Source organism: Suncus etruscus, chromosome 5 (genome assembly GCF_024139225.1).
Source record: "Suncus etruscus isolate mSunEtr1 chromosome 5, mSunEtr1.pri.cur, whole genome shotgun sequence".
NCBI lineage: Eukaryota > Metazoa > Chordata > Mammalia > Eulipotyphla > Soricidae > Suncus > Suncus etruscus.
Window position 1 is genome coordinate 24,077,324 of NC_064852.1, and position 27,203 is coordinate 24,104,526.

The 27,203-nt window shown below is 40.7% G+C and overlaps 1 protein-coding gene across 1 annotated transcript in view; it reads right to left on the minus strand.

Annotated features, from left to right (window-relative positions):
* The window catches only part of CCPG1 (cell cycle progression 1), a 60,403-nt gene that overhangs the window by 19,792 nt on the left and 13,408 nt on the right, over nt 1-27,203 (minus strand). Inside the window, exons 2-4 of the mRNA XM_049773634.1 lie at nt 12,301-12,369; nt 4,040-4,160; nt 404-480 (exon numbers count right to left, since the gene is read on the minus strand). Of these exons, the coding sequence (XP_049629591.1) occupies nt 404-480; nt 4,040-4,160; nt 12,301-12,360 (258 nt within the window). The 5' untranslated portion in view covers nt 12,361-12,369. The remainder of the gene's footprint in view (nt 1-403; nt 481-4,039; nt 4,161-12,300; nt 12,370-27,203) is intronic.

Here is a 27,203-nt window from a genome sequence, read left to right on the forward strand (position 1 = left end):
TCAATCAAGAGTTACAATAGAATCTATCTGTATCCTTGAAAATACCATGCTATAGGGGCCGGGCGGTGGCGCTAGAGGTAAGGTGCCTGCCTTGCCTGCGCTAGCCTTGGATGGACCGCGGTTCGATCCCCCGGTTTCCCATATGGTCCCCCAAGCCAGGAGCGACTTCTGAGCGCATAGCCAGGAGTAACCCCTGAGCATCACCGGGTGTGGCCCAAAAACCAAAAAAAAAAAAAAAAAAAAAAGAAAAAAGAAAATACCATGCTATAAAATCTCACATTTCCACGGAAATTGAAATTCAAAGAGGAACAGAAAGATCAATGGGGAATGGCAGCTTTCATTAGAATTCTCTAAGGAACATCATTTTCCATATATCCAAAGATTAAATAAAGCCCATGTTTACCTCAAATGTTGACTTCATTTCCGCCAAAGGTGGATGAGCAGCTTCTTCCATCAATATAGTGCCACTCTGGCTGCTCTCTGATGGTAAAGATAAAGAACCTTTTGTGGTCTACATATATAATCTGGATATAAGCTGCACTTCAATTTATATGAATCTGTGCAATGCCACCTAAAATTATTTAACACTCTACTGTTGCTAAAAAAAAGACTATTTTAAAAATCTATTAATTTCTCAGGGGGATTAATGATCTTATTCTTTTTTTTCCCAAGATCTGCTAAATACTGGCAACCTTGGGGCTAGAGTGACAACATTGTGGCAGGGCATTTGCCTTGCATGGGGTTGACCCGTGACAGACCCCGGTTTCGGCATCCCATATGGTCCCCCAAGCCTGCCAGGAACAATTTCTGAGCTCAGAGCTAGGAATAACTCCTGAACGCTGCCGGTGTGGCAAAAATAAAACAAAACAAAAACGAAAACAAAAAAATACTGGCAACCTCGACACCCATATCCCAAGCCTCTGCCATGTAATATAGTTCCTCAGACCAGCTCCATAGATTCATGACAAAATCTTGGAAGAGATGTAAGCTAAGATGCTAAGATTCATGAGTATATCAGACTTCTGGTAAAATTTCTGGGGTGCCCTGGGGAGGAGGGTGGGCCAAGTCCCAGCCTGTCAAAATCTCATCAGCTGCATTTACACCCCACAGACACTATGCCAACAACCCAGTCTTCACTGTTTCATAATTAATCTCTACAGAGACACCAAACCCAGAAAAATTCCAGGTGTACCAGTTTGGGGGCTGAAAATGCAGTGCTACATCCACCCCAGTGTAAGGAACTCTGATCCTGAGACCAAAGAAGGGCACCAGGTTTTAGAAACCATAGCCCACAAGGAAGGACACTTAAAAAGCTGTCTGTACCCCCAAAAAGAAATTGGGGCACTCAAAGACCTTGGTCATCTGAACATGAGGCATTCAGAGAAAAGGAAACATAGCATAAATATTATTTGAGATATAGTAATTTCACTAGCATCCTAAAGACTTTTCTTTGAGCCTCTCAAAGACCACTCAGATTTCTATAAACACACCTTGTCTTGAGCATTTGTGTAGATTTAAGTATTCTTTATTTAGTCTTACAGAATTATTAATCACCCTCAAGCCTAGCCTAAGTGCAGCCATATTAAGGGTTAATATTTCAGGCCTCAGCTCAGAATACATGAATGGAAGCAAGGCCAAAACAATAGCCAGTCTCTGGGAACTGGCCTTGCTGGAGGAGCATGGAAGCTGGGGGCTGTGCCCTGCCCTGGGTTGGTAAAGATAAACATGAAGCTTGTCCTGGGCATTTTGTCTACGTATGTGAGAAAATTAACAGTTATGTTTGCAATTGTGATGCCTTGCCAAGAAATTTTGTGTAAGTGTTCTGCTCTAGCCAAGAGTAGAAAACTAGACAAATGCAACTTCACTTCTGAGTGTCTGAATATCTAATTCCATTTTCACCATATGCATGTACACACCTTCCTGAGCAGGGACCCCAAGACTTCCCTTAGTGTCTGGATCAAGCAAGTCCTGACTCTGCAGGAAGCCCTAGAAGCCACAGCCCCAGCCATAGCTACAGCCACCACCATGTAAGCTAATAGGCCAATAGGTTCAGTTCTAAACATCCTAGAGTTCCCAAGAGAAATATCCAAACTTCTCAATACTGAATTAGTCCTTTGCAAAGTTCTTCCCCAATGTAGAGTTCCTTTCCTCTATTTTCCAATAAACTTTTGTACTTCTTAAAAAAAATCTCAATACAAGCTCACCAAATTTGATGGAAAAGTAGCATAGAAACCAACTCTGCCAACAAAGATACATGGCTTAGTCAACTCCTAAACAATGAACTAATGACCCCTCAATGAGCTATAACAATTTTTTTTTGTTTTTTGGGCCACACCCATTTGATGCTCAGGAGTTACTCCTAGCTAAGCACTCAAATTGCCCCTGGCTTGGGGGACCATATGGGACACCGGGGGATCGAACCGTGGTCCTTCCCTGGCTAGCACTTGCAAGGCAGACACCTTACCTCTAGCGCCACTTCTCCGGCCCGAGCTATAACAATTTTGACAAATTTTCTTTTCTGATTTTTTTATTAATTCAATTAGCCATTTAGTTTTAACAAGAAATATGGAATCAGTCACTTTGTGACTTCCAAAGGGGGCAGGGTTGGGTGTGAGTGAAAAACTAGGAATAATGGTGGAGGGAATGTTACACTGGTGGTAGGATTGTATTGGAACAGCAAATGCCAAAACAACTGATTATGAACAACTTTGTAAACCATGATGCTTACATAAAGTAATAAAGTCATTTAAAGCACCTGTTTTTCATGTAAAATTCAGTTTTAAAGCATTTATTTTGTTTGGTTCAATTCCCAGCATGCGTGCACACGCACACACATATAATTTAAATATAAAGTTAAGTGTACTAAGGTCAGGGCAACAGTTTGCTGACCTGGGTTCAATCCTCTGTACCCTATATGGTTTCATGAGCCAGTCAGGAGTAATTCCTAATTGCAGAATCAGGTTAACCCCTTAGCACTGCTAGATGTGAGCTAAAAACAAATAAATAAATGTAAGAGAGGGGCCGGAGAGATAGCATGGAGGTAAGGCAGATGAGATGAATGGTGGTTCGAATCCCGGCATCCCATATGGTCCCCCGAGCTTGCCAGGGGCGATTTCTGAGCACAGAACCAAGAGTAGCCCCTGAGCGCTGCCAGGTGTGACCCAAAAATAAAAAATAAAATAAAATAAATGTAAGAGTACTGATTTATTTGGTATCACACTTATCTGTATAATTCAAGTGTGCAGTGAACACCAAAACTGGCACATATACAGTGATGCAATTCAGTTGTTAAATGGCATTCACCAATTTAGCCAAAGTACTTTATAGTGTGATGAAAACTGGAGAAGGGATGAAGAAATACTATTCCGATTAAATTTAGCAGATAAGGAGGCACTTGCATTGCACACTGTACATCAGACCCAGGTTTGATCCTCGAAACCACATATTAGCTTGACCCCTGAGCCTACCAGGAGTGATTCCCAAGGGGGGCCAGTAATAAACTCTGAGCACTCCGGGATGTGGCCCAAAAGAAAAAAGACAATTCATATGTGATAATAATTTCATATACAACCGTAGTCCATCAAGATTACTAACATTGGGGCTGGAGAGATAGCACAGCAGCAGGGTGTTTGCCTTGCAAGCAGCTGATTCAGGATGAAAGATGGTTCAATTCCCAGCATCCCATATGGTCCTATATGCTTGCCAGAGGCAATTTCTGAGCACAGAGCCAGGAGTAACCCCTGAGCACCGCTGGGTGTGACCCCCCCCCCAAAAAAAAAGATTACTAACATTTAGCTACTGATTACACATATAACAAAAAATTATCTGTAGGCTCACACATGTAGGACAGGCTCAAACAAGCCAGACCCTGAGAAGGCTGATGCCAGTAGTTTTCTACACCTGCCTCCCCATCCAGACTAAATTCCTGCTTCTCCAGATACCTGACCAATAGTCAGAAAGGTTGCCCACTTAGAAAGGTGGCAAGAGTCATAATGCACATTTCAAAGTCTTGAAAACTAAATCTCATTAAATATCTTACCTCCCTCTTCAAGCTGTAGCACTTGCATCTCCTCTTGCTCTAAAAGTGAACATTCTGGAGTAAGTTCACAGCTATTGCTGCCTCTGCCATGTTCAGAATACACCATCTCTATATCAGACCCCTAGGAAAAAGAGACCATCAGATGTATATTAGCTGTGTAAAACTGGATTTCACTCCTCCAAAGAATTAAAAACACCAGACACTACCATACTCCAATTGCTTAATTTAATGCAAGGTCTCAGGAAAGTAGTGGGATAGTCACATATTTAAACTCTAAGAATGCTCTAATTACTCTAGATTTTAAAATCTAAATGACAAATTTGAATACAATACAAGCTAAATTTCTATACTTAGTCTATTGGTTTCCCTATATTAAATGGTTATACTACTGTTCTAAACAAGGCATTTTGCTAGTTAATATAAAATATTAAAAATATGAATCAAGAAATCTCATATAAATATTATGGGTGAGGCCAGAGAGATAGTACAGCAGGTAAGACAGTTGTGTTGCATGTGAACAACCTGGGTTTGATTCCCCAGAACCCCATATGCTCCACAGAACCTACCACGAATAAGCCTTGAGCACTTCCAAAAGCAAAAACAAAATTATGAACAAGTATAAAAAATATTTAAGAATGAGACTAAAATGAGCCCATTAAGATAATAAGCTTCCTGGGACCAATGAGGTGGCACTATAGGTAAGGTGTCTGCCTTGCAAGCGCTAGCCAAGGAAGGACTGCAGTTCGATCCCCCGGCGTCCCATATGGTCCCCCCAAGCCAGGGGCAATTTCTGAGTGCTTAGCCAGGAGTAACCCCTGAGCATCAAATGGGTGTGCCCCCCCCCAAAAAAAAAAGATAATAAGTTTCCCTTACAAAAATTTTAGATTATTGTACTCTGTATTCTTCCAAGACTGTTCTTTCTACATTAATGACAAACTCTCTTTAAAAAGATAATGATTCTCGGGGCAATAGTATAGTAAGTAGGATGATTGCAGGCAGCTGACCCAGTTTTGATCCCCAGTATCACATATGGTCCCTTGAGCACTGAAGGGAGTAATTTCTGAGTGCAGAGTCAGAAATAACTATTTCTGTCTATTGCCAGAGGTAACCCCCCCAAAATATATATATATATATATATATAAATAATAAATTTTAAGTGATTCTGAGAACTTTTCCCCTGGTACCTATATTAAAGATATAAAGTTAATCCTTGATTTAATTCTCTTCATTCTATTCAACTATTTAATTTTTCCTCCAGTTTACTGATCCATGAAATAGAAAGGGTTAAGTGGGACCACAGCGATAGCACAGCAGGTAGAGTATATGCCTTGCATGCAGCCAACCCAGGTTAAATCCCCAGCATCACAAGCCTGCCAGGAGTGATGTCTGAATATAGAGCCAGAAATGGCTTAAGTGCTGGCAGGTATGACATACAAACACACACACAGACACAGACACACACCCATTCATAGCAGTAAACTTTTAATTCGTTAAAGATTGGGTTTTGCATTATTCTACCCTGATGATAATTTAAGATTTATGATCAAGTGTAGAAGAAAAATTTAAGCTGAGCAAATGTAAAGATTGTATTAGAGATTACTGGGAAGAACAGTTCTAACTCAAACAAGAATTATGCATTAGGAAAAGAGAAATATGTAGAAGCCAGGAAAGAGAGAAAGGTCAGACTTCATGCTTTGCTTATAGAGTTTAAGGATTGAGGGTGGTAATTTAGGAGGGGGAAGGGAGTAAAGATAGAGTTTACCAGAAATAACAGAATTTGGTAACTACTTATGGAGAAAGGGAGTAAAAGTACAAACAGAAATGATTTCAAGACAAGATTTATCTAATACACAGCATCCTCCCAATGACACACTTTATAAAGGGCCAGAAAATTGGCTGCTGTGCTGTACTCCATAGATTTGAAGACTCCCCCAGCTGCCCTGCTCCCATACTGTTAATTATCCTTCAAAAAGTTGTCACTAGGGGAGTTGATCTAAGATTTGTTGAAAACAGGGGCTGGAGAGATAGCATGGAGGTAAGGCGTTTGCCTTTCATGCAGAAGGACCATGGTTCAAATCCTGACATCCCGTGCCTGCCAGGGGCGATTTTCTGAGCATGGAGCCAGGAGGAACCCCTGAGCGCTGGCGGGTGTGACCCAAAAACCAAAAAAAAAAAAAAAAAAAAAAGATTTGTTGAAAACAGGTGAAAAATAGAAAAGTCACTTTATGTAAGAAACAAATAAAGACAACCTTATCTCAATTGATACAGCTATTATCAAATTTTGAAACTTTCATGCAGAAAAGTTTTTGTTAATGCTTTATAACAAGTTATCTATCTTAAATTATCAAGAAATTGTAGAAGATAACATTTACTTTTTTAAAGATATTACTGAAGGAAAACAAATGATGTTTCTTTTTTTTTTTTTTTTTTTTTTGGTTTTTGGGCCACACCCGGTGACGCTCAGGGGTTACACTCAGAAGTCGCTCCTGGCTTGGGGGAACCATATGGGACGCCGGGGGGATCGAACCGAGGTCCGTCCTAGGCTAGCACTGGCAAGGGAGACACCTTACCTCTAGCGCCACCACGCCGGCCCCACAAATGATGTTTCTTAAAAACCAGAAACATTAGAAAATATTAACTTGGGCCGGGTAGGTGGCGCTGGAGGTAAGGTGTCTGCCTTGCAAGCGCTAGCCAAGGAAGGACCTCGGTTCGATCCCCCCGCGTCCCATATGGTCCCCCCAAGCCAGGGGCGATTTCTGAGCACATAGCCAGGAGTAACCCCTGAGCGTCAACCGGGTGTGGCCCAAAAACCAAAAAAAAAAAAAAAAGAAAATATTAACTTGGGCCGGAGAGATAGCATGGAGGTAGGGCATTTGCCTTGTATGTAGAAGGATGGCGGTTTGAAACCCGGCATCCCATATGGTCTCCCCAGCCTGCTAGGAGCGATTTCTGAGCGTAGAGCCAGGAGTAACCTGAGAGCCACTGGGTGTGACCCAAAAATAAATAAATAAATAAATAAAAAATAAAACAAAAAGATAACTTTTTTAAATATTAATGGAGGAAAATAAATATTTAAGATAAACTAGAAACATTAGAAAATTAGCATTTACCTTTTAAAATAATATTACTGAAGTGCCCAGACCCCCTTAGCTCCCTCATCTCAAGCCCCTGAGCCAGAAAATGACAAGTTCTGACATGTGTCTGCCCTGTAATCATGGGTACATCATGCTGTCAGTAGGACCTGCCTTTCTGGAGCTGAAAATAAATGTTCCAGCCTACCAAAGTGGGAACCTAGACCTTTTAGCTGCTGCCAACCTCTTCCTAAGCCCTCACCAGAAAGTAACCAGTTCTGATGTCTCTCTGCCCTTTGATCCCCAAAACACGCAGATGCATGAGTAAATTCACACAAAGACATTCCAATATATATCTCTTTCTGGGGAGGTGGCTGTAACACTTCTATCTCGCAGACAGCAGTATACAGCCCCAAAACTCAATCAACCCAAATGAGTAACTAGATGACATGTTTCTTAGCATACTCAAATAACCCTGCATGTTTAGGAAAATAATCTGAAATGCATGTTTTATTAGTAACAATTAGGTAAAAATAACTCATCAGATCATTTCTCAAGTAACAGTAAACCTGAAATTCCACCATTAAACAAACAAAATGCCAAGAACAATGGGGAAACTAAAGAAGTCAACTGAAGTTGCAGATAGGGAGAGAAACATAAGCAAATCTGCAAGCCCAACACTATACTTGGGACTGGTTGATTAGGACCTAAAGTTAACATTTAATGTGTTGGCATCAGAAATCAAGGAAGCACTAACCAGTGAAATTAAATAGTCAATAGATAAGAAATTCAAATTCAAAGAACTTTTTGAGAAAATGAATTTATACAAATGGAATTGAAGGAGTCAAACATGCTAGCAAGCCACAGTAGCAGAATTGAACAGGTGGAGAAGTGCAAAAATGAACTTGAAGACAAAATTAAAGCCAGTATTGATAAAGAGCCAAAAAAAAAAAGGCAAAAGAATGGAAAAAATGTAAGGTACTTAATGAACAAAGACAAGAGAAATTGTAGAAATTGTTTCTGAATTGTAGGAATTATAGAAATACTAGGTGAAAAGAGAGAATAGTGAAAGGGGAAGAACAAATAGTGGGAGAGATAATAGCAGAGACTTTCTCCACACTCTAGAATGAGGCAGCTGTGCAAATTCATGACACCAAAAGAGTTCCAACAAAAAACAGACTAGGGCCAGAGAGATAGCATGGAGGTAAGGCATTTGCCTTGCATGCAGAAGGTCGGTGGTTCAAATCCCCATCCCATATGGTCCCTTGAGCCTGCCAGGAGTGATTTCTGAGCGTAGAGCCAGTAGTAACCCCTGAGCACTGCCGGGTGTGACCCAAAAACCAAAAAACCAAAACAAACTCAAGCAGAACACCACACCACTAAGACATATAGTAATCAAATGGCAAAACAAAAGAGAAACAGAATTCTTGAAGAAAAATTTTAAATATAAAGGAAAGATCATACACTACAGTGCCACACTGATCAAAAGAGTATGGTATTGGAACAAAGACAGAATATCAGTCAGAAGAGAACATCCAATGACAACCAACGAAGTATATGGCCAACTAATTTTTAACAAAGGAGTCGAGAACATGAAATGGAAAAATGGAACATGAAATGCCAACAAATGGTGTTGGCAAAAAGCAGAGAGTGCAGTTAGAATAAAGAAGGGTCTACTAGGAAAGGGACTTGCATGGTAATCTTTCATTAACAGCAGTGCAAAAGCACAGTGGAGAGAGAAGTGGAGGAAGAGTGAAGTAAAATGCCTGTGCCAGAAGCAGGGGGTGGGAGGTGGAGAGAAGAGGGCATCAGGGAGGATGAGAGGAAAATGCGCACTGGTGAAGGTTTCTGTACATTGTATGACTGTAACTCAATCATGAACAACTTTATCTGTGGAAAAAAAACCTGTAGTATGAACAACCTTATAGCCATGGTGTTTTAAATAAAGGTGTTGGAACAATTGAATAATCATGTATAAGAAATTAAAAATGGATGCATATCTCACACCTTATACAAAAGTCAACTCAAAGTGATTAAAGACTCACCAAAGGAAAACAAAAAAGAGAGACCCCACCACCACCACCATTAAGAAGAAAACAAAAAAAAAAAAGAAGAAGAAAACCACCAAAAAAAAGTGATCAAAGACCTTGAATCTATAAAGTACACTGAGGAAAACATAGGCAGAATACTGCAAGATCTAGACTCAAAGGAGTCTTCAACAATATAATGCCAAATTGAAAGGCTACAGAATAAAATCCAAACAAATGAGACAACAAACTAAAAAGTTTCTGTATGGCAAAAGAAACACAGGCTAAAACTAAAAGACAGTTGAGTGGGATAAAATATTCACACTCAACACATTAGATAACAAGTTGATATCTAGGATACACAATGTATTCACAAAGACTAAGCCCTCAAAATCTAAAAACTCCATCAAATAATCAGAAGAGGAAATGAACAGGCACTTCTCTGAGAAAGACCGACAGATGGCCAACAGGCACATAAAATTTGCTCATCATCTCTTATCATTAGCGAAATCCAAATTAAAACAATAATGAGATACCTATATCAGTGAGGATGACACACATCAAAAATATTGGGAACAATCTGTATTGGTAGGGATATGAAAAAGAAACTTTCATCCACTGCAGGTGGGAATGCTGACTCCATAAACTCAAAATTGAACTACCATATGACCTAGAAATTCTACTTTTGGGACTCTAGCTCCAGGACAGAAACATATCCATTCAAAAGGACATATGCACATTACTATTCATCACAGAATTCAGTACAATAATGAGTTGGAATCAAACTAGATGGCCAACAATAGATGAGTGGATCATGAAGTTGTGGTACATATATACAATGGAATACTACATAACTCTAAGGAATGATTCAATCATGCAATTTGCTACACCATAAATGGAACTGGAAGAAACAATGCTAAATGAAGCCAGAAGAATAAACATAGGATGCTATACCTTATATATATATGTATATATATATATATATGATATTTTGAATAACTGAATGAGAGAAAGCAGTGGTTTAAATGTGGGTTGTCTAGAACACTCTTGGCGCCCAGAGTATAGTGAGGAAAGAACTTGAGTGGAGTAGGAGAGACGGGTGTTAAATAATATTGTACAAGGGTTAAGGGGACTCAAATGCATTGGGGGTGTTAAGAAAGGACAAAACTAAATAACCAAACCACAGCAACAACAAAATCATGAAACCCAAATTCTAACAACCAAACTTAAAAAGGTGCCTTTTATGATGGTGAACTGGGGGTAGTTGTGGTGGTAATGATATGGGATAGACTTTAGGAACAACGAGGGAGGTTGACAGGAGGTGGGATTGGTGCCAAAACACTGTGTGTCTAAAACTTAACTATGAATAACTTCATTAATCACAATGCTTTAAATAAAAATATATATTACTGAAGGAAAACAAATGACTTTTAGAGAAACTAGAAACATTTTGTGGTAGATCCTGTCAAGTGTTGCTCATAAATTATTTGCTCCATGCTCCTTTTTCATTAGTTTAAACATTAGCTATGATAGTTTCAAGTGATATAAACACAGTCAAATTACTTAGCCTCTGTAAACTTTAATTTTCTCACCTATGACACAGGAATAAAAACAATATATCCCAAGCAGGGGCAAATATAATATAAGAAGATAGGTAGGGACTGGAACAATAACATAGCAGTAAGGCGTTTGCCTCACATGGAAGGACTGTGGTTTGAATCCCGACATCCCATATGGTCCCTAGAGCATGCCAGGGGCTATTTCTGAGTGCAGAGCCAGGAGTAACCTCAGAAAACCACCATGTGACCCCCCCCCCAAATAACAAAGAAAAGGTAGGTGAATGTAGCATATGAAAAAGTTTCCATAAGATGATTCTTGGAATTGTATTTAAAAGTGTTTCCTTAAGATTGTTCTGTGACTTTTGCCCCACCTAACCCTTCCAGGTGGGGCGCTGTGGAGTTGGCAATAAATAGCTTGAGGGACAGGCAGGAGTGAGGGGTCCTTCTGTGAAAAGCTGCTGGCTGCAGGAGGATTCTCTGGCTCTCCTTGCCCGATCTTTTAAACCCTATCGTTCTTGTCTGTGTGGATTATTACTTGCTGCGGATAAATATTACCAAGGTCTTCCCCCGAAAGGGGACAAGGGGATGGGAAGTAATTTCTCATTCTGGGGACTGTTCTTGGATTCACAAATACCCAGCCAAGATAACGGCGAAGATATCTTGCAGGTGAAGAATAGGATATAACTTATAATTATAAATCCTCAATAGTCTCCTTATTACAAAACTGTGAGGTTGAGGAAACAATTCAGAGGTTCCTACAGCATGTCATCAAAGATGGCAGGCCAGGATTTGGGGGCATAATAAAAGTGGCTATGGAGAGTAAGAATTTCTTCTCTTCAGTAAAGAAGCACCTCAGTTCTAATTACACCAGGCCCATTAACTTATCTAGGATAATTTTTCTTTTGGGGAAGGGATTTGGCTCACACCCAGCAGCAGCGCTAAGGGTTACTCCTGGCTCCAAGCTCAGAAATTGCTCATGGCAGGCTCAGGGGACCATATGGGATGCTGGAAGTCAAGCGTGGATCTGTCCTGGTCAGCCGCATGCAAAGCAAATGCCCTACCACTGTGCTATTGCTCCAGTCCCCAATTTTTCTTTATCTTAGAGATAATGTGTTTTAATCACATCTAGTTTGCCTAAATAATGGAACTAGTCAAATTTTTCTTCTCTCTCTCTCCTCCCCTCTCTCTCATAGCACACACTCTTTCTCACTCTCTCACACATTTCCCAAGTGCCTCAAAGTTGAGATAAGCAATAATATAGAACCATGAAGATTAATATGGTAAAATAACCAACTTAGATACTGCTTCTTGGGGCCGGCGAGGTGGCGCTAGAGGTAAGGTGTCTGCCTTGCAAGCGCTAGCTAAGGAAGGGCTGTGGTTCAATCCCCCCCGCGTCCCATATGGTCCCCCCAAGCTAGGGGCAATTTCTGAGCGCTTAGCCAGGAGTAACCCCTGAGCATCAAATGGGTGTGGCCCGAAAAAAAAAAGACAGATAATGCTTCTTAGGCTTAAGTGAAGAAATACTGAGCTTCAAAGAACCCAATATGCTTCATGCTAACAAATGAATATTACAAATGCCTCATAAAAAATATTAAATAGCATACCTCATGATTGATGACAGTCCAACCACAAGATGAATCACTGTCACTGGAATTTTCAGACATGTTTCACGGCTAAAAATATAAAAACATAATGAATGACATGTGGAATATGCTAAAAAATTCTACAGGTGACACTGTACATATCCTAAGTGAAAAGTTGCTCGGATGAAGGTAGTGTGGCTCAGTGGCAAAGCACCTGCATGTGTGAGGTCCTTAGTTCAGTCTACAGCATTGCACATCCCCCTCCCCAAACAAAACCAAATGATGCCTCCAGATAACAAAACCACTTACCTCAATTTACCATATATAACATTATGACAGAATTTCCATAATATAAAGACCAGAGCAATAGTACAATGGGTAGAGCACATAGCCAACGCAAGTTTGATTCCAAGTACTGCATATGGTCCCTGATTGGGGTGACCCCCAAGCACCAAGCAAGGAGTAAGGCCTGACCACTGCCAGGTGTGGCCCCAGAAAGAAAAAAAATCAAAAACTAATACAAATAGCCTTAATACAAGGATATTCTCCTCAGCTAGAATTGTCTGGCAAGTTGTGCTGAAATGAAGAATACTGGTCTGAGTAAAAATACAAAGAAAGGAGAGCCCAACTTAACTAAGATAAGAGGAAGGCTGAATAGTTAACAACTGGGGCCTAATTACAAAACAAGGGCCTCTCTTGGAGCCTTGGTACTCAATGAAAAGGTATGAAAAAAGATGGTTGAAGAGCCAATAATATCTCAAACCAAGTCATAACAAAGTTTAATGTGTTACCATAGTGAAACAAATGAAAATTTTTAATCAGGGAAGAAACATGATCCAAGTTTTTAGAACAGGGGTCCAGGAAATAGCTCAGTGGGTTAGGCACACAATTTGCAGGCAGGAGGCCTGGATTCAATAACTATCACTGCATAGTTCCCCCAAACACTGCCAAGGATAGTATGGAGTGACAACTCGTGAGGAAAATAAAACAAAAATAGGGAAAATAAACTAATAACTCTAATAATATAAGAAATAATAATAACAACTACAATTAACAACAACATGACATCAGCAGTACTTTGGTTGAACTAAAAAAAAATAAGGGAGAAAAAAGAAAGACCAGCCATGGGTTAAAAATTTGCAGTCTGGGGCCGGGTGGTGGCGCTAGAGGTAAGGTGCCTGCCTTGCCAGCGCTAGCCTTGGACGGACCGCGGTTCGATCCCCCGGTGTCCCATATGGTCCCCCAAGCCAGGAGCGACTTCTGAGCGCATAGCCAGGAGTAACCCCTGAGCATCACTGGGTGTGGCCCAAAAACCAAAAAAAAAAACAAAAACAAAAACAAAAAAAAACTTGCAGTCAATGGCGTTACCTGAGTCAAGTCCTAAAACAGGAAACACTGGTTATTCTGCCTGGTTTCTTCTCAGCTTTTCATCTGAAACTCAAACTGACTGAACCCAATGGCTACTGACTTGGTTCTCTACATGTAAGCCCTATGCCTGCTTCTGCTGTTGTATACCCAGAGCACAATCAGATTCAAGTGGAGGTTAGTGCAGTCTACTGCAGTCATGTGGAAACCAGTGCTTAACTGAGAAGGCAGATTAGAATTTTCCAACATAAGTACCATATTTTCCGGCGTATAAGACGACTTTTGAAACAAAAAATAGTCAGCCAAAAATCGGGGGTCATCTTATACGCCGAGTATATCCCAAAAAATGTTTCAATATGCCGCTAAACGAAAATCATCTGAATATTGCCACAAAACGAATTTCCCAACTCGATCCTGCACCAATCGCTGCAAGGCTGCTCGGACTGCCTAACTCAGCCTATCCAAGCAGGCTTTTTATGCATGCAAATTAGACAATGTTCTGTGAATCTACACTGTAAAAAGCCTGCTCAATTGGCCAGAGTCAGAGAGGAAGTCTATTACAGTATAACCTTTGGACTTTTGCTTGTTGTGATTGGCTCACTGTGGAAAATACAGTTGCAGCACAGGAACATTCTGTCTTACACAGCAAATATAGGCCTTAAACCTATGTTTTAACTGTAAAATTAGGGGTCATCTTATACGCCCGGTCGTCTTATACGCCAGAAAATACGGTACTATTGTTAATAAATGAGTTTTGAGGGTTTCACATGTGCAAGGCAAGTGCTCTAATGTAAGATGCATTCCCAGTCCATAAGCTAATATTTTAAAACAAGGAATAAATAAAATAGAGGTTGGGAGCCAGACAGACAGTACAGCAAATAAGTCAATTGCCCTGCATGAGGCCAATCCAGGTTCAGCCCCCAGCATCCCAGATGGTCTCCTAGAGAACCATCAGAGTAATTCCAAAATGCAGAGCCAGGAGTAACCTAAGCACTGCTGAGTGAGGCCCCAAAACAAACCACCACCAACATAACACGAAATAAAAGGTAGCTCATGACTGACATTATAAATAATGAACAATCTCGAGTTATTTAAGACCTAAAATGAGATCTAGATCATTGAATTTTAATATCATACTAAATAAAGCATTTTCTAGGAAGTTCACTTAAGTCATCTGATGTTTGATTTCCCAATCACAACTAATTAGGACTGATTAGTGCTCAGGCAGTTTATAACTAAAAGTTGGGGTGATAACAGACAGATATGTACAGTAATCAGGATACTTGTCTAGCATGTGGTTGACTCGAGGTTTAATGCCCGAGTGATAGTCCCCCAAGTCCCACCAGGAGTGATTCCTGGGCATGGAGCACAGAGTAAATCCTGAATACTGCCAGGTTTAGCCCCCAATCCAAAAACCAGGAGTTTGGCTCAGTGGAAACCAAGCTTCCTGCATGCAAACATATCATCCAACCCACTGAGCTATCTCTGGTCCAATATGACACTATAAATTTAAAAGTATAATAAATAAATCTAGAAGTAAAAACAAAACATCTATTAATGTGATATTTCTGACGAGTAGAAATTACCCCAAAGGTTACATTTTTTAAATTTTTTAAATGTTTAAAAAAAATTTTAATTTTTGGGCCACACCTGCTGATGCTCAGGGGTTACTCCTGGCTACGCGCTCAGAAATCGCTCCTGGCTTGGGGGACCATATGGGATGCTGGGGATTAAACTGAGGTCTGTCCTGGGTTAGCCACATGCAAGGCAAATGGCCTACTGCTGCACCTCCACTCCGGCCCCAGATATAGGAATGCAGAAGAAAAGAACTGTCAAAGAAGGGCCGGGCGGTGGCGCTGGAGGTAAGGTGCCTGCCTTACCTGCGCTAGCCTAGGAGACGGACCGCGGTTCGATCCCCCGGCGTCCCATATGGTCCCCCAAGCCAGGAGCGACTTCTGAGCGCATAGCCAGGAGTAACCCCTGAGCGTCACCGGGTGGGGCCCAAAAACCAAAAAAAAAAAAAAAAAAAAAAAAAAAAAAGAACTGTCAAAGAAGGCTTTTATAACTGAAGTGCCTATGCTTTGTACAACAAACCTGGTACGTTTTCTAATTGGAAGAAATTTCCTAGAGATTAGCCAAAATATGCAAGAGAGAAGGAAAAGCAAAGAATATAAAAGTTGTAAAAAAGGTTGGAGCTGAAGCAAAGCACAGCAGGTAAGATGTTTACCCTGACACGACCAACCCAGATTTTGATCCCCAGCATCCCTATGGTCCCCTGAGCCTGACAGGAATGAATTCTGAGTGCAGAGCCAGGAGTAACTGCTGAGCATCTCCAAGTGTAGCCCAAATCCCACCCCCCAAAAGATTGTAAGAAAGGAAATTTACCTAGCATGGAGTGTTAAAAAGACTAAACAGCAAGTAAGGCAAATATTTCAACCCAGGTTCGATCCCCAGTATCCCATATGGCATCCCAAACCCTGAGAGGAGTGCTACCTTATTAGAAAGTTAGGACTTAGCCCTGCATACCACTGAATTTAGCCCCAAAGTCAAAATCTATAAATGTAATGTTTAAATAAAAGCATTAGGTATGAATCTTAAATAGGATCTATATTAAGATGGAAAAACAACTAAAGAACTCTCAACCTCTGAAAATAAGGAATCATCAGTGCAATAAATAGTTTATTTAAAGAAATTAAAATGAGTACCTACATATGACTACACGTAACTATAGAAAAAGCTGGAAGAGATTTAAGAACACATGATTTTTTTTGAGGATCAAATAAGCAAATAGAGAAGGAAAAGAATATAGGATAACTCCCAGGTTTCTAGGTTAAGTGACACAATGAATGGAAAAAGTATTCTAAATAGAACATGAAGCAGGTAGAACTTTGAAGCAAAGACTTCGTTTTCTAACAAATAGCCCAATAGACAAAGGCACTATTTCAAAAGAAAGTAGTACACACAGTTAATTGAGACTTAATATGCTTACATTTCTCAGATTAAGATGTCTACTTTCATCAAGCCAGTTTACTCTTTGCAGTAGTCTTGAAAAAGGGAAAACTGTCATGTATTGTATTAATTATTAATTATAAAGTCCTAGTGTTGTAGATGGTAAGGCCTTTCTGAGCTCAGTGCTGCCTGCAGTCCCTTCAGCCCGTGGGTCTGTAGGTTCTGTATAATCATTTCAGACGAAATGAACCACAGGCAGTTGAAATTTCAGGAGCTCTCCAACTTTGTTACAAGGCCCTAATCGCCATGTTCATATTTCTCATATGACCTCTAAGCTAAGCTTTATTGAGCAACCTTCATCAGCTATCGTCTAAGCATCTCTCTCCTAGCTCCATCTGCCTTTCCCCTCCCTTCTGGCAACCCCTTAATTACCAGCAACAGACCCCTCCCTGCTGTGGACCTCACCTTCCAGGTGAGATAGGCAGGAAGTTGGGAGAGAGGTAACAGGCCTGTAGATTAAATAAGGAAAAAAAAAGACTATCCACTGGCCATAAAAATCACTGGATTAAAAAAGAAAAGACAGCACTATGAAAAAATCCTATTAAGTCAGATCTTCTCAAAAAGCTGGGCACATTATAGCTATATCTCAATACTATTCACAATAGCCAGAAGGATTCAAACACCAATCTATAAAGGAGCATGAGAGGTGGAGTGTATGGTGTATACATAGTAAAAGAAAGGGCAAAATCCTGCCATTTATGACAATGTGTATGAACCAAAAGAGCCAAACTTTGATTTTCTGAAACTAGTTAAAAGTTCGTGTGGGAGAGAAACAAAACAAAAATTAACTCATTAAATACAAGAAATGGTGGTGACCAGAGGGAAAGGGGAAAATGAAGTGATTACCGTATTTGCCGACATATAAGACGACCCCCTAATTTTGCAGTTAAAACATAGGTTTAGGCCTATATTCGCTGAATCAGACAGAACATTCCCCTGTGCTGCAACTATATGTACCACAGTGAGCCAATCACAACAAGCAAAGGTTCAAAGGTTATACTGTAATAGACTTCCTCTCTGACTCTGGCCAATCTGAGCAGGCTTTTGACAGTGTAGATTCTGGTCCAGAACATTGTCTAATTTACATGCATAAAAAGCCTGCTTGGATTGGCTGAGTTAGAGAGGCGGTCCGAGCAGCCTTGCAGTGATTGGTGCAGGATCGAGTTGGAAAATTCGTTTTGTGGCAATATCCAGACAATTTTCGTTTGGCGGCATGTTGAAACATTTTTCAGGATATACTCGGCGTATAAGACGACCCCCGATTTTCGGTTGACTTTTTTTGTTTCAAAAGTCGTCTTATATGCCAGAAAATATGGTAAATTGGGTAAAAAAAACAACAATTTTGGTGAGAAGCCAGAGTGATTGCACAATGGGTAAGACCTTGCACGCATCCCATATGGTCCCCCGAGCCTACGGGAAGTGATTTCTGTGCACAGAACCAGGAGCAACCCCTGAGCACTGCTGGGTGTGCCCCCCCCAAAAAAAATAATTTTGGTAAAATGTATAATAGTGTATACTAAGAGACTGGGAATACGGCTCAAAAGCTTGAGCTTTGCATGCAGGAGTCCCAGGTTCACATGGTCCCCAAGTTATTACTACAAGAGGCCCAAAACCCAAAAGTTTAGATTGTCATACTATATTCAGAATAATTCCCAAAGGTATTCAATAGGTAGTACTTTTATTTTATTTTATTTTATTTTATTTTATTTTGGTTTTGGGGACCACACCCAGTGACACCCAAGGGTTACTCCTGGTTATGCACTCAGAAATCGCTGCTGGCTCAAAGGACCATATGGGACATTGGGGATCAAACCGAGGTCCGTCCTTGATTACCCAATTGAAAGCTAGGGCACTTGCCTTGCATGCAGCCGCTTGAGTTTGATCCCAATATCAAATGAGCACAGTTAGGAGTGATCCCTGAGTGCAAAACCAGTAGTAAATCCTAAACACCACTAAGTGGAACCCCAAAACCAAAATAAATATTTTAATTAAGAATGCTATTAATGGGGCCAGAGAGATAGCACAGCGGTAGGGTGTTTGCCTTGTAAGCAGCTGACCCAGGACTGATATTGGAATTCTGGCATCCCATATGGTCCCCTATGCCTACCAGAAGCGATTTCTGAACACAGAGGCAGGAGTAACCCCTGAGCGCGACCAGGTGTGACCCAAAAAGCCAAAAAAAAAAAAAAAAAAGAATGCTATTAATATTGCTAATGATGGTTTCTTATGCACATTGTTCTAACACCACACCCATCACCAGTGTATCACTTCCATCTCACAATAACTCCAATGCCCCTCCCTTTCAAACCACTACCCCAATTCAATCCTGTGGTGATATCCGTTCTGATCCATCAGTTCTGAGCACTGAGCATGATTCTATTCAGTCTCATGAATATTGCTGCAAACTGACTATGTGTGCTTGAGTATGTGTGCATATGCAGTAGCTAGTGTTTTATCACTTACACCTCACTAACACTTCTCTCTCTAGCCTTTCCTATTTGCTCGGCCCATTCAATTGTTCCTTAAAATGCTTCTCTTGGAGCCAGAGTGGTAGGAAGATGGGTAGGGGGCTTGCCTTACAGGTGATTGATCCAGGCTCAATCCCTGGCATCCAATATGGTCCCCCCAGCCCTCTGCACCATCATCCTCCCCACACGCACCCAAAAAGCTTCTCTTCACTATAAGAGAGTCCCATAAGTTTCCCTTCCTCTTAGCTCCCCCATCTCTAGTGCCCATCCTTCCCATCACTGCTAGGGAACCACTTGCTTTGTGTTTGCATCCCCACAGCCTATTATTTAACCTAATCTGTATTTAAAATAGCTGTCACAGTAAATACCTTCCTGATACATACTCCTAGGACAAAGCTTTTATAGACACTCGGTCAGGAAGGTGAGCAGATTTCTGAGCAATTATTCACACAAGTCTGAGCTGTCGCTCAAGTAACTCAAAACTGAAGAAACCATGAAGCTTCTTCTCATTAATTTGACCATAGGTTAATCTAAAGCCCTCACAAATTTTTCTTTTCTTTTGTTCTAGGATCCACTCTTCATGGTGTTGAGGGCTACTCCAGCTCAATGCAAAATAATGAAAGGCTATGGGCCGGAGAGATAGCATGGAGGTAAGGCGTTTGCCTTGCATGCAGGAGGATGGTGGTTCGAATCCCGGCATCCCATATGGTCCCCCGAGTCTGCCAGGAGTGATTTCTGAGCATAGAGCCAGGAGTAACCCCTGAGCGCTGCTGGGTGTGACCCAAAAACAAAAACAAAATGAAAGGCTACACTACAGCCAACTGAACTGTCTCCCCAATCCCTTTATTAAGGACCTTCTTAATATTTATAAATAACCAACATACGGCAGAGTTTCAAAGATATTTTTTTAAAAAATACAAAGTAAAGCTCAGGGTGTATGTTCTGTAAAGGGGAGAATCTTGAAATTTTTTCCTACACTCAGGCTTCCTTTTCTTTCTTTTTTTTTTTTTCTTTTTGGTTTTTGAGCCACACCCAGCGGTGCTCAGGGGTTACTCCTGGCTGTCTGCTCAGAAATAGCTCCTGGCAGGCACGGGGGACCATATGGGACACGGGGGATTCGAAACAATCACCTTTGGTCCTGGATCAGCTGCTTGCAAGGCAAACGCCACTGTGCTATCTCTCCGGGCCCCCTTTTCTTTCTTAAGTAACTTTTTCTCCAAAATCTTTGGTCAAATCTTTGGTCAGAGGTTCTTTCTGTTTCTGATAGCTCAGAGAAATAACATCAGCTAAAAACAATCTAGTTTCAGGTAACAGTCACCAAATATAAGTTCCAAAGCCCTGGATTTAGGGCCTGGTGAGATATACAATAGGTAAAGCCTTGTACTGGGCAGATGGAGATTCAATCTCCAGCCCTGCCCCTAGTTCATCCCTGGTTTCTTTGTATGTTTGTTTACAACTTGGTTTTACTCAAAACAGATATTTTCCTGATTTAGCATGTAACAAGCCAACCGGGGTGGGACTGGCTCAGGATAGGCCATCTGTCCCCCTGCTGGGGTGGGGTGCGGGTGGTCTCTGTACTCAATGAAAACTGCAGGCAGTCAGATATCTCTCCTCTCTCTCTCTCTCTCTCCTCTCTCTCTCTCTCTCTCCTCTCTCTCTCTCTCTCTCTCTCTCTCTCTCTCTCCTCTCTCTCTCTCTCTCGGTGGTCTCTGTACTCAATGAAAACTGCAGGCAGTCAGATATCTCTCCTCTCTCTCTCTCTCTCTCTCTCTCTCTCTCTCTCTCCTCTCTCTCTCCTCTCTCTCTCTCTCTCTCTCTCTCTCTCTCCTCTCTCTCTCTCTCTCTCGGTGGTCTCTGTACTCAATGAAAACTGCAGGCAGTCAGATATCTCTTCTCTCTCTCTCTCTCTCTCTCTCTCTCTCTCTCTCTCTCTCTCTCTCTCTCCCCCTCCCCTCTTCCTCTTTCTCTCAGCTCTCCCCCTCTCTCCCTCCCCCTCTCCCTCTTTCTCTCCTCTCTCCCCCTCTCCTTCCCCTCTCCCTCCCCCTCCCCCCCTCTCTTCCTCCCCCTTCCTCTACCCCCTACCCTTCCCCCTACCCCTCTCCCTCCCTCGCCCCCTCTCTCTCTCCCCCCCTCTCTCTGTCTTTCTCTCTCCCCCCTCCCCCAAGCACTGCCAGGAGTAAGTGTAGTCAGTGAGGTGAGCATTGCTGGGTGTGGACCAAGAAACAAGAAAGGAACAACAAAAACACTTGATTGAAGAGCCAAACAGATACAAAAAGAGGTAAGGTAGTTATTCTGTATGTGGACTGTTTTAGCCCCAACTCATAGTGGGTCCCTGACATCTCAATTTAACACCAGGAGTCCTTCTGAGCACTGAGCCAGGAGTAAGTAGTTACTTGATGCCCAAAATTGCCTCCCCTTGGGGGGGGACAAGGGATACAAAAATTAGAATTGGTATGAGGAAATCATTTTGCAATTAAGAAGGGATATGCTCCACACAAAAATACTAACAAGAACATTACCTGAGATGATGTAAGAAATGTTTCCATCACCATATCTTCTAGAATTAGACATGATGAAGAAGAATGGGCCATTATTCTCCCACACATGTCATCCCAATGTAAACCAGTGCTGTTACCAGAGAAAAGACAGAAAAAGGGAAGACCCTATTCTAGAATGTTTTTCATAGATTCTGGAACTTTTCTCTTCCCTTAAGGACATGTATAGGCCTAGACTTAAAAGGATCAGAGTTCTTTGTATCCAATAAAGGTACCTACATTGATCTGGCACATAAAGAGTATAGTCATTCATTCAATATGCATTTATTGATATTATACCATGAACATGTTTCTAATAGCTGGATACAGTCATGGGTGTGGGTAGGAAGAGAAGCGTTGTAGTAATAAAATGAAACCAGGGGCAGGGATATGGAACTACTCAGAGAATAAAGGACAGATATTAGAATTTTAAATAAGGTTGTCAGAGTTTTGAGAAGAATCATTAAATATGAAGGCAATGTTTAGCCTATAACTGCATCCATGACAACATCTTTAATTTCTATTTTTTTTTTTTTTTTTTTTTTTACTTCTCAATCAAATATATTAGGGTAATTTCTTTTTTTTTTTTTTTTTTTTTTTAATTTTTTTTTTATTTAAACACCTTGATTACATACATGATTGTGTTTGGGTTTCAGTCATAAAAGGAACACCACCCATCACCAGTGCAACATTCCCATCACCCAAGTCCCAAATCACCCTCCTCCCCACCCAACCCCCGCCTGTACCCTAAACAGGCTCTACATTTCCCTCATACATTCTCAATATTAGGACAGTTCAAAATGTAGTTATTTCTCTAACTAAACTCATCACTCTTTGTGGTGAGCTTCCTGAGGTGAGCTGGAACTTCCAGCTCTTTTCTCTTTTGTGTCTGAAAATTATTATTACAAGGGTGTCTTTCATTTTTCTTAAAACCCATAGATGAGTGAGACCATTCTGCGTTTTTCTCTCTCTCTCTGACTTATTTCACTCAGCATAATAGATTCCATGTACATCCATGTATAGGAAAATTTCATGACTTCATCTCTCCTGACAGCTGCATAATATTCCATTGTGTATATGTACCACAGTTTCTTTAGCCATTCATCTGTTGAAGGGCATCTTGGTTGTTTCCAGAGTCTTGCTATGGTAAATAGAGCTGCAATGAATATAGGTGTAAGGAAGGGGTTTTTGTATTGTATTTTTGTGTTCCTAGGGTATATTCCTAGGAGTGGTATAGCTGGATCGTATGGGAGCTCGATTTCCAGTTTTTGGAGGAATCTCCATATCGCTTTCCATAAAGGTTGAACTAGACAGCATTCCCACCAGCAGTGGATAAGAGTTCCTTTCTCTCCACATCCCCGCCAACACTGTTTATTCTCATTCTTTGTGATGTGTGCCATTCTCTGGGGTGTGAGGTGGTATCTCATCGTTGTTTTGATTTGCATCTCCCTGATGATTAGTGATGTGGAACATTTTTTCATGTGTCTTTTGGCCATGCGTATTTCTTCTTTGTCAAAGTGTCTGTTCATTTCTTCTCCCCATTTTTTGATGGGGTTAGATGTTTTTTTCTTGTAAAGTTCTGTCAGTGCCTTGTATATTTTGGAGATTAGCCCCTTATCTGATGGGTATTGGGTGAATAGTTTCTCCCACTCAGTGGGTGGCTCTTGTATCCTGGGCACTATTTCCTTTGAGGTGCAGAAGCTTCTCAGCTTAATATATTCCCATCTGTTAATCTCTGCTTTCACTTGCTTGGAGAGTGCAGTTTCCTCCTTGAAGATGCCTGTAATGTCCTGTAGTGTTTTGCCTATGTGCTGTTCTATATATCTTATGGTTTTGGGGCTGATATCGAGGTCTTTAATCCATTTGGATTTTACCTTTGTACATGATGTTAGCTGGGGGTCTAAGTTTAATTTTTTGCAAGTGGCTATCCAATTGTGCCAACACCACTTGTTGAAGAGGCTTTCCCTGCTCCATTTAGGATTTCCTGCTCCTTTATCAAAAATTAGATGGTTGTATCTCTGGGGAACATTTTCTGAGTATTCAAGCCTATTCCACTGATCTGAGGACCTATCCTTATTCCAATACCATGCTGTTTTGATAACTGTTGCTTTGTAGTACAGTTTAAAGTTGGGAAAAGTAATTCCTCCCATATTCTTTTTCCCAATGATTGCTTTAGCTATTCGAGGGTGTTTATTGTTCCAAATGAATTTCAAAAGTGTCTGATCCACTTCTTTGAAGAATGTCATGGGTATCTTTAGAGGGATGGCATTAAATCTGTATAATGCCTTGGGGAGTATTGACATTTTGATGATGTTAATCCGCCAATCCATGAGCAGGGTATGTGTTTCCATTTCCGTGTGTCCTCTCTTATTTCTTGGAGCAGAGTTTTATAGTTTTCTTTGTATAGGTCCTTCACATATTTAGTCAAGTTGATTCCAAGATATTTGAGTTTGTGTGGTACTATTGTGAATGGGGTTGTTTTCTTAATGTCCATTTCTTCTTTATTACTGTTGGTGTATAGAAAGGCCATTGATTTTTGTGTGTTAATTTTGTAGCCTGCCACCTTGCTATATGAGTCTATTGTTTCTAGAAGCTTTTTGATAGAGTCTTTAGGGTTTTCTAAGTAGAGTATCATGTCATCTGCAAACAGTGAGAGCTTGACTTCTTCCTTTCCTATCTGGATTCCCTTGATATCCTTTTCTTGCCTAATCGCTATAGCAAGTACTTCCAGTGCTATGTTGAATAGGAGTGGTGAGAGAGGACAGCCTTGTCTTGTGCCAGAATTTAGAGGGAAGGCTTTCAGTTTTTCTCCATTGAGGACAATATTTGCCACTGGCTTGTGGTAGATGGCCTTCACTATATTGAGAAAGGTTCCCTCCATTCCCATCTTGCTGAGAGTTTTGATCAAGAATGGGTGTTGGACCTTATCAAATGCTTTCTCTGCATCTATTGATATGATCATGTGGTTTTTATTTTTCTTGTTATTGATGTTGTGTATTATGTTGATAGATTTACGGATGTTAAACCAGCCTTGCATTCCTGGGATGAAACCTACTTGATCGTAGTGGATGATCTTCTTAATGAGGCATTGAATCCTATTTGCCAGGATTTTGTTGAGGATCTTTGCATCTGCATTCATCAGTGATATTGGTCTGTAATTTTCTTTTTTGGTAGCGTCTCTGTCTGGTTTAGGTATCAAGGTGATGTTGGCTTCATAAAAGCTATTTGGAAGTGTTTCTGTTTGTTCAATTTCATGAAAGAGTCTTGCCAAGATTGGCAGTAGTTCCTCTTGGAAAGTTTGATAGAATTCATTAGTGAATCCATCTGGACCTGGGCTTTTGTTTTTCGGCAGACATTTGATTACTGTTTTAATTTCATCAATGGTGATGGGGGTGTTTAGATATGCTACATCCTCTTCCTTCAACCGTGGAAGATTATAAGAGTCCAAGAATTTATCCATTTCTTCCAGGTTCTCATTTTTAGTGGCGTAGAGTTTTTCAAAGTAGTTTCTGATTACCCTTTGAATCTCTGTCATATCAGTAGTGATCTCTCCTTTTTCATTCCTGATACGAGTTATCAAGTTTCTCTCTCTCTCTTTCTTTGTTAGGTTTGCCAGTGGTCTATCAATCTTGTTTATTTTTTCAAAGAACCAACTTCTGCTTTCGTTGATCTTTCGGATTGTTTTTTGAGTTTCCACTTCGTTGATTTCTGCTCTCAGCTTTGTTATTTCCTTCTGTCTTCCTGTTCTTGGGTCCTTTTGTTGAGCATTTTCTAGTTCTATTAGCTGTGTCATTAAGCTACTCAGGTAAGCTCCTTCTTCCTTCCTGATGTGTGCTTGCAAAGCTATAAATTTTCCTCTCAGTACTGCTTTTGCTGTGTCCCATAAGTTCTGAGAGTTTGTGTCTTTATTGTCATTTGTTTCCAGGAACCTTTTTATTTCCTCCTTGATTTCATCTCGGACCCACTGGTTATTGAGCATGAGGCTGTTTAACTTCCAGGTGTTAAAGTGTTTCTTCTGAGTCCCTTTGGAGTTCACAAATAATTTCAGAGCCTTGTGGTCAGCGAAGGTAGTCTGCAAAATTTCTATCCTCTTGATCTTATGGAGGTATGTTTTATGTGCCAGCATGTAGTCTATCCTGGAGAATGTCCCATGTACATTGGAGAAGAATGTGTATCCAGGTTTCTGGGGATGGAGTGTCCTATATATATCCACTAGGCCTCTTTCTTCCATTTCTCTCCTCAGGTCTAGTATATTCTTGTTGGGTTTCAGTCTGGTTGACCTGTCCAGTGTTGACAAAGCCGTGTTTAGGTCCCCCACAATTATTGTGTTGTTGTTGATATTATTTTTCAGATTTGTCAGCAGTTGTATTAAATATTTTGCTGGCCCCTCATTCGGTGCATATATGTTTAGGAGAGTGAATTCTTCCTGCTCTACGTACCCCTTGATTAATATAAAATGTCCGTCTTTGTCCCTTACAACCTTCCTGAGTATAAAGTTTGCATTATCTGATATTAGTATGGCCACTCCAGCTTTTTTATGGGTGTTGTTTGCTTGGATAACTTTTCTCCAGCCTTTTATTTTGAGTCTATGTTTGTTCTGACTATTCAGGTGCGTTTCTTGTAGGCAGCAGAAGGTTGGATTGAGTTTTTTGATCCATTTAGCCACTCTGTGTCTCTTAACTGGTGCATTTAGTCCATTGACGTTGAGAGAAAGAATTGTCCTGGGATTTAACGCCATCTTTATTTCAAAATTTGGTGTGTCTTTTGGGTAGTCTTGTCTTAGATTAGGTCTTTCAGTTTTTCTCTTAAGACTGGTTTTGTGTCTGTGAAGTTTCTGAGCTGTTTTTTGTCTGTGAAACCATGTATTCTTCCATCAAACCGGAAAGTGAGTTTTGCTGGGTATAGTATTCTGGGTGAAGCATTCATTTCATTCAGTCTTGTCACAATATCCCACCACTGCTTTCTGGCATTGAGCGTTTCTGGTGACAGGTCTGCTGTAAATCTCAGGGAAGCTTGCTTGAACATGATTTCCCCTTTTGATCTTGCTGTTTTCAGAATTCTGTCTCTATCTGTGGGATTTGTCATTGTGACTAGGATGTGTCTTGGGGTGGTTTTTCTGGGGTCTCTTTTGGTTGGTACTCTTCGGGCATGCAGGATTTGATCACATATATTCTTTAGCTCTGGAAGTTTCTCTTTAATGATGTTCTTGACCATTGATTCTTCCTGGAAATTTTCTTCCTGGGTCTCTGGGACTCCAATGATTCTTAAGTTGTTTCTGTTGATCTTATCATAGACTTCTATTTTTGTCTGTTCCCATTCTTTGACTAATTTTTCCATTGTCTGCTCATTTGCTTTAAGTTTTTTGTCCAATCTCTCCTGCTGTATGGAATTGTTATGTATCTCATCTTCCACAGCACCAAGTCTATTCTCAGCTTCTGATACCCTGTCCCAGAGCTTATCCATTTTGTCATTCACTTCGTTTACTGAGTTTTTCAGGCCTGTTAGTTGACATGTTATTTCAGTTTGGAGTTTTGTCATTTCTGCCTTC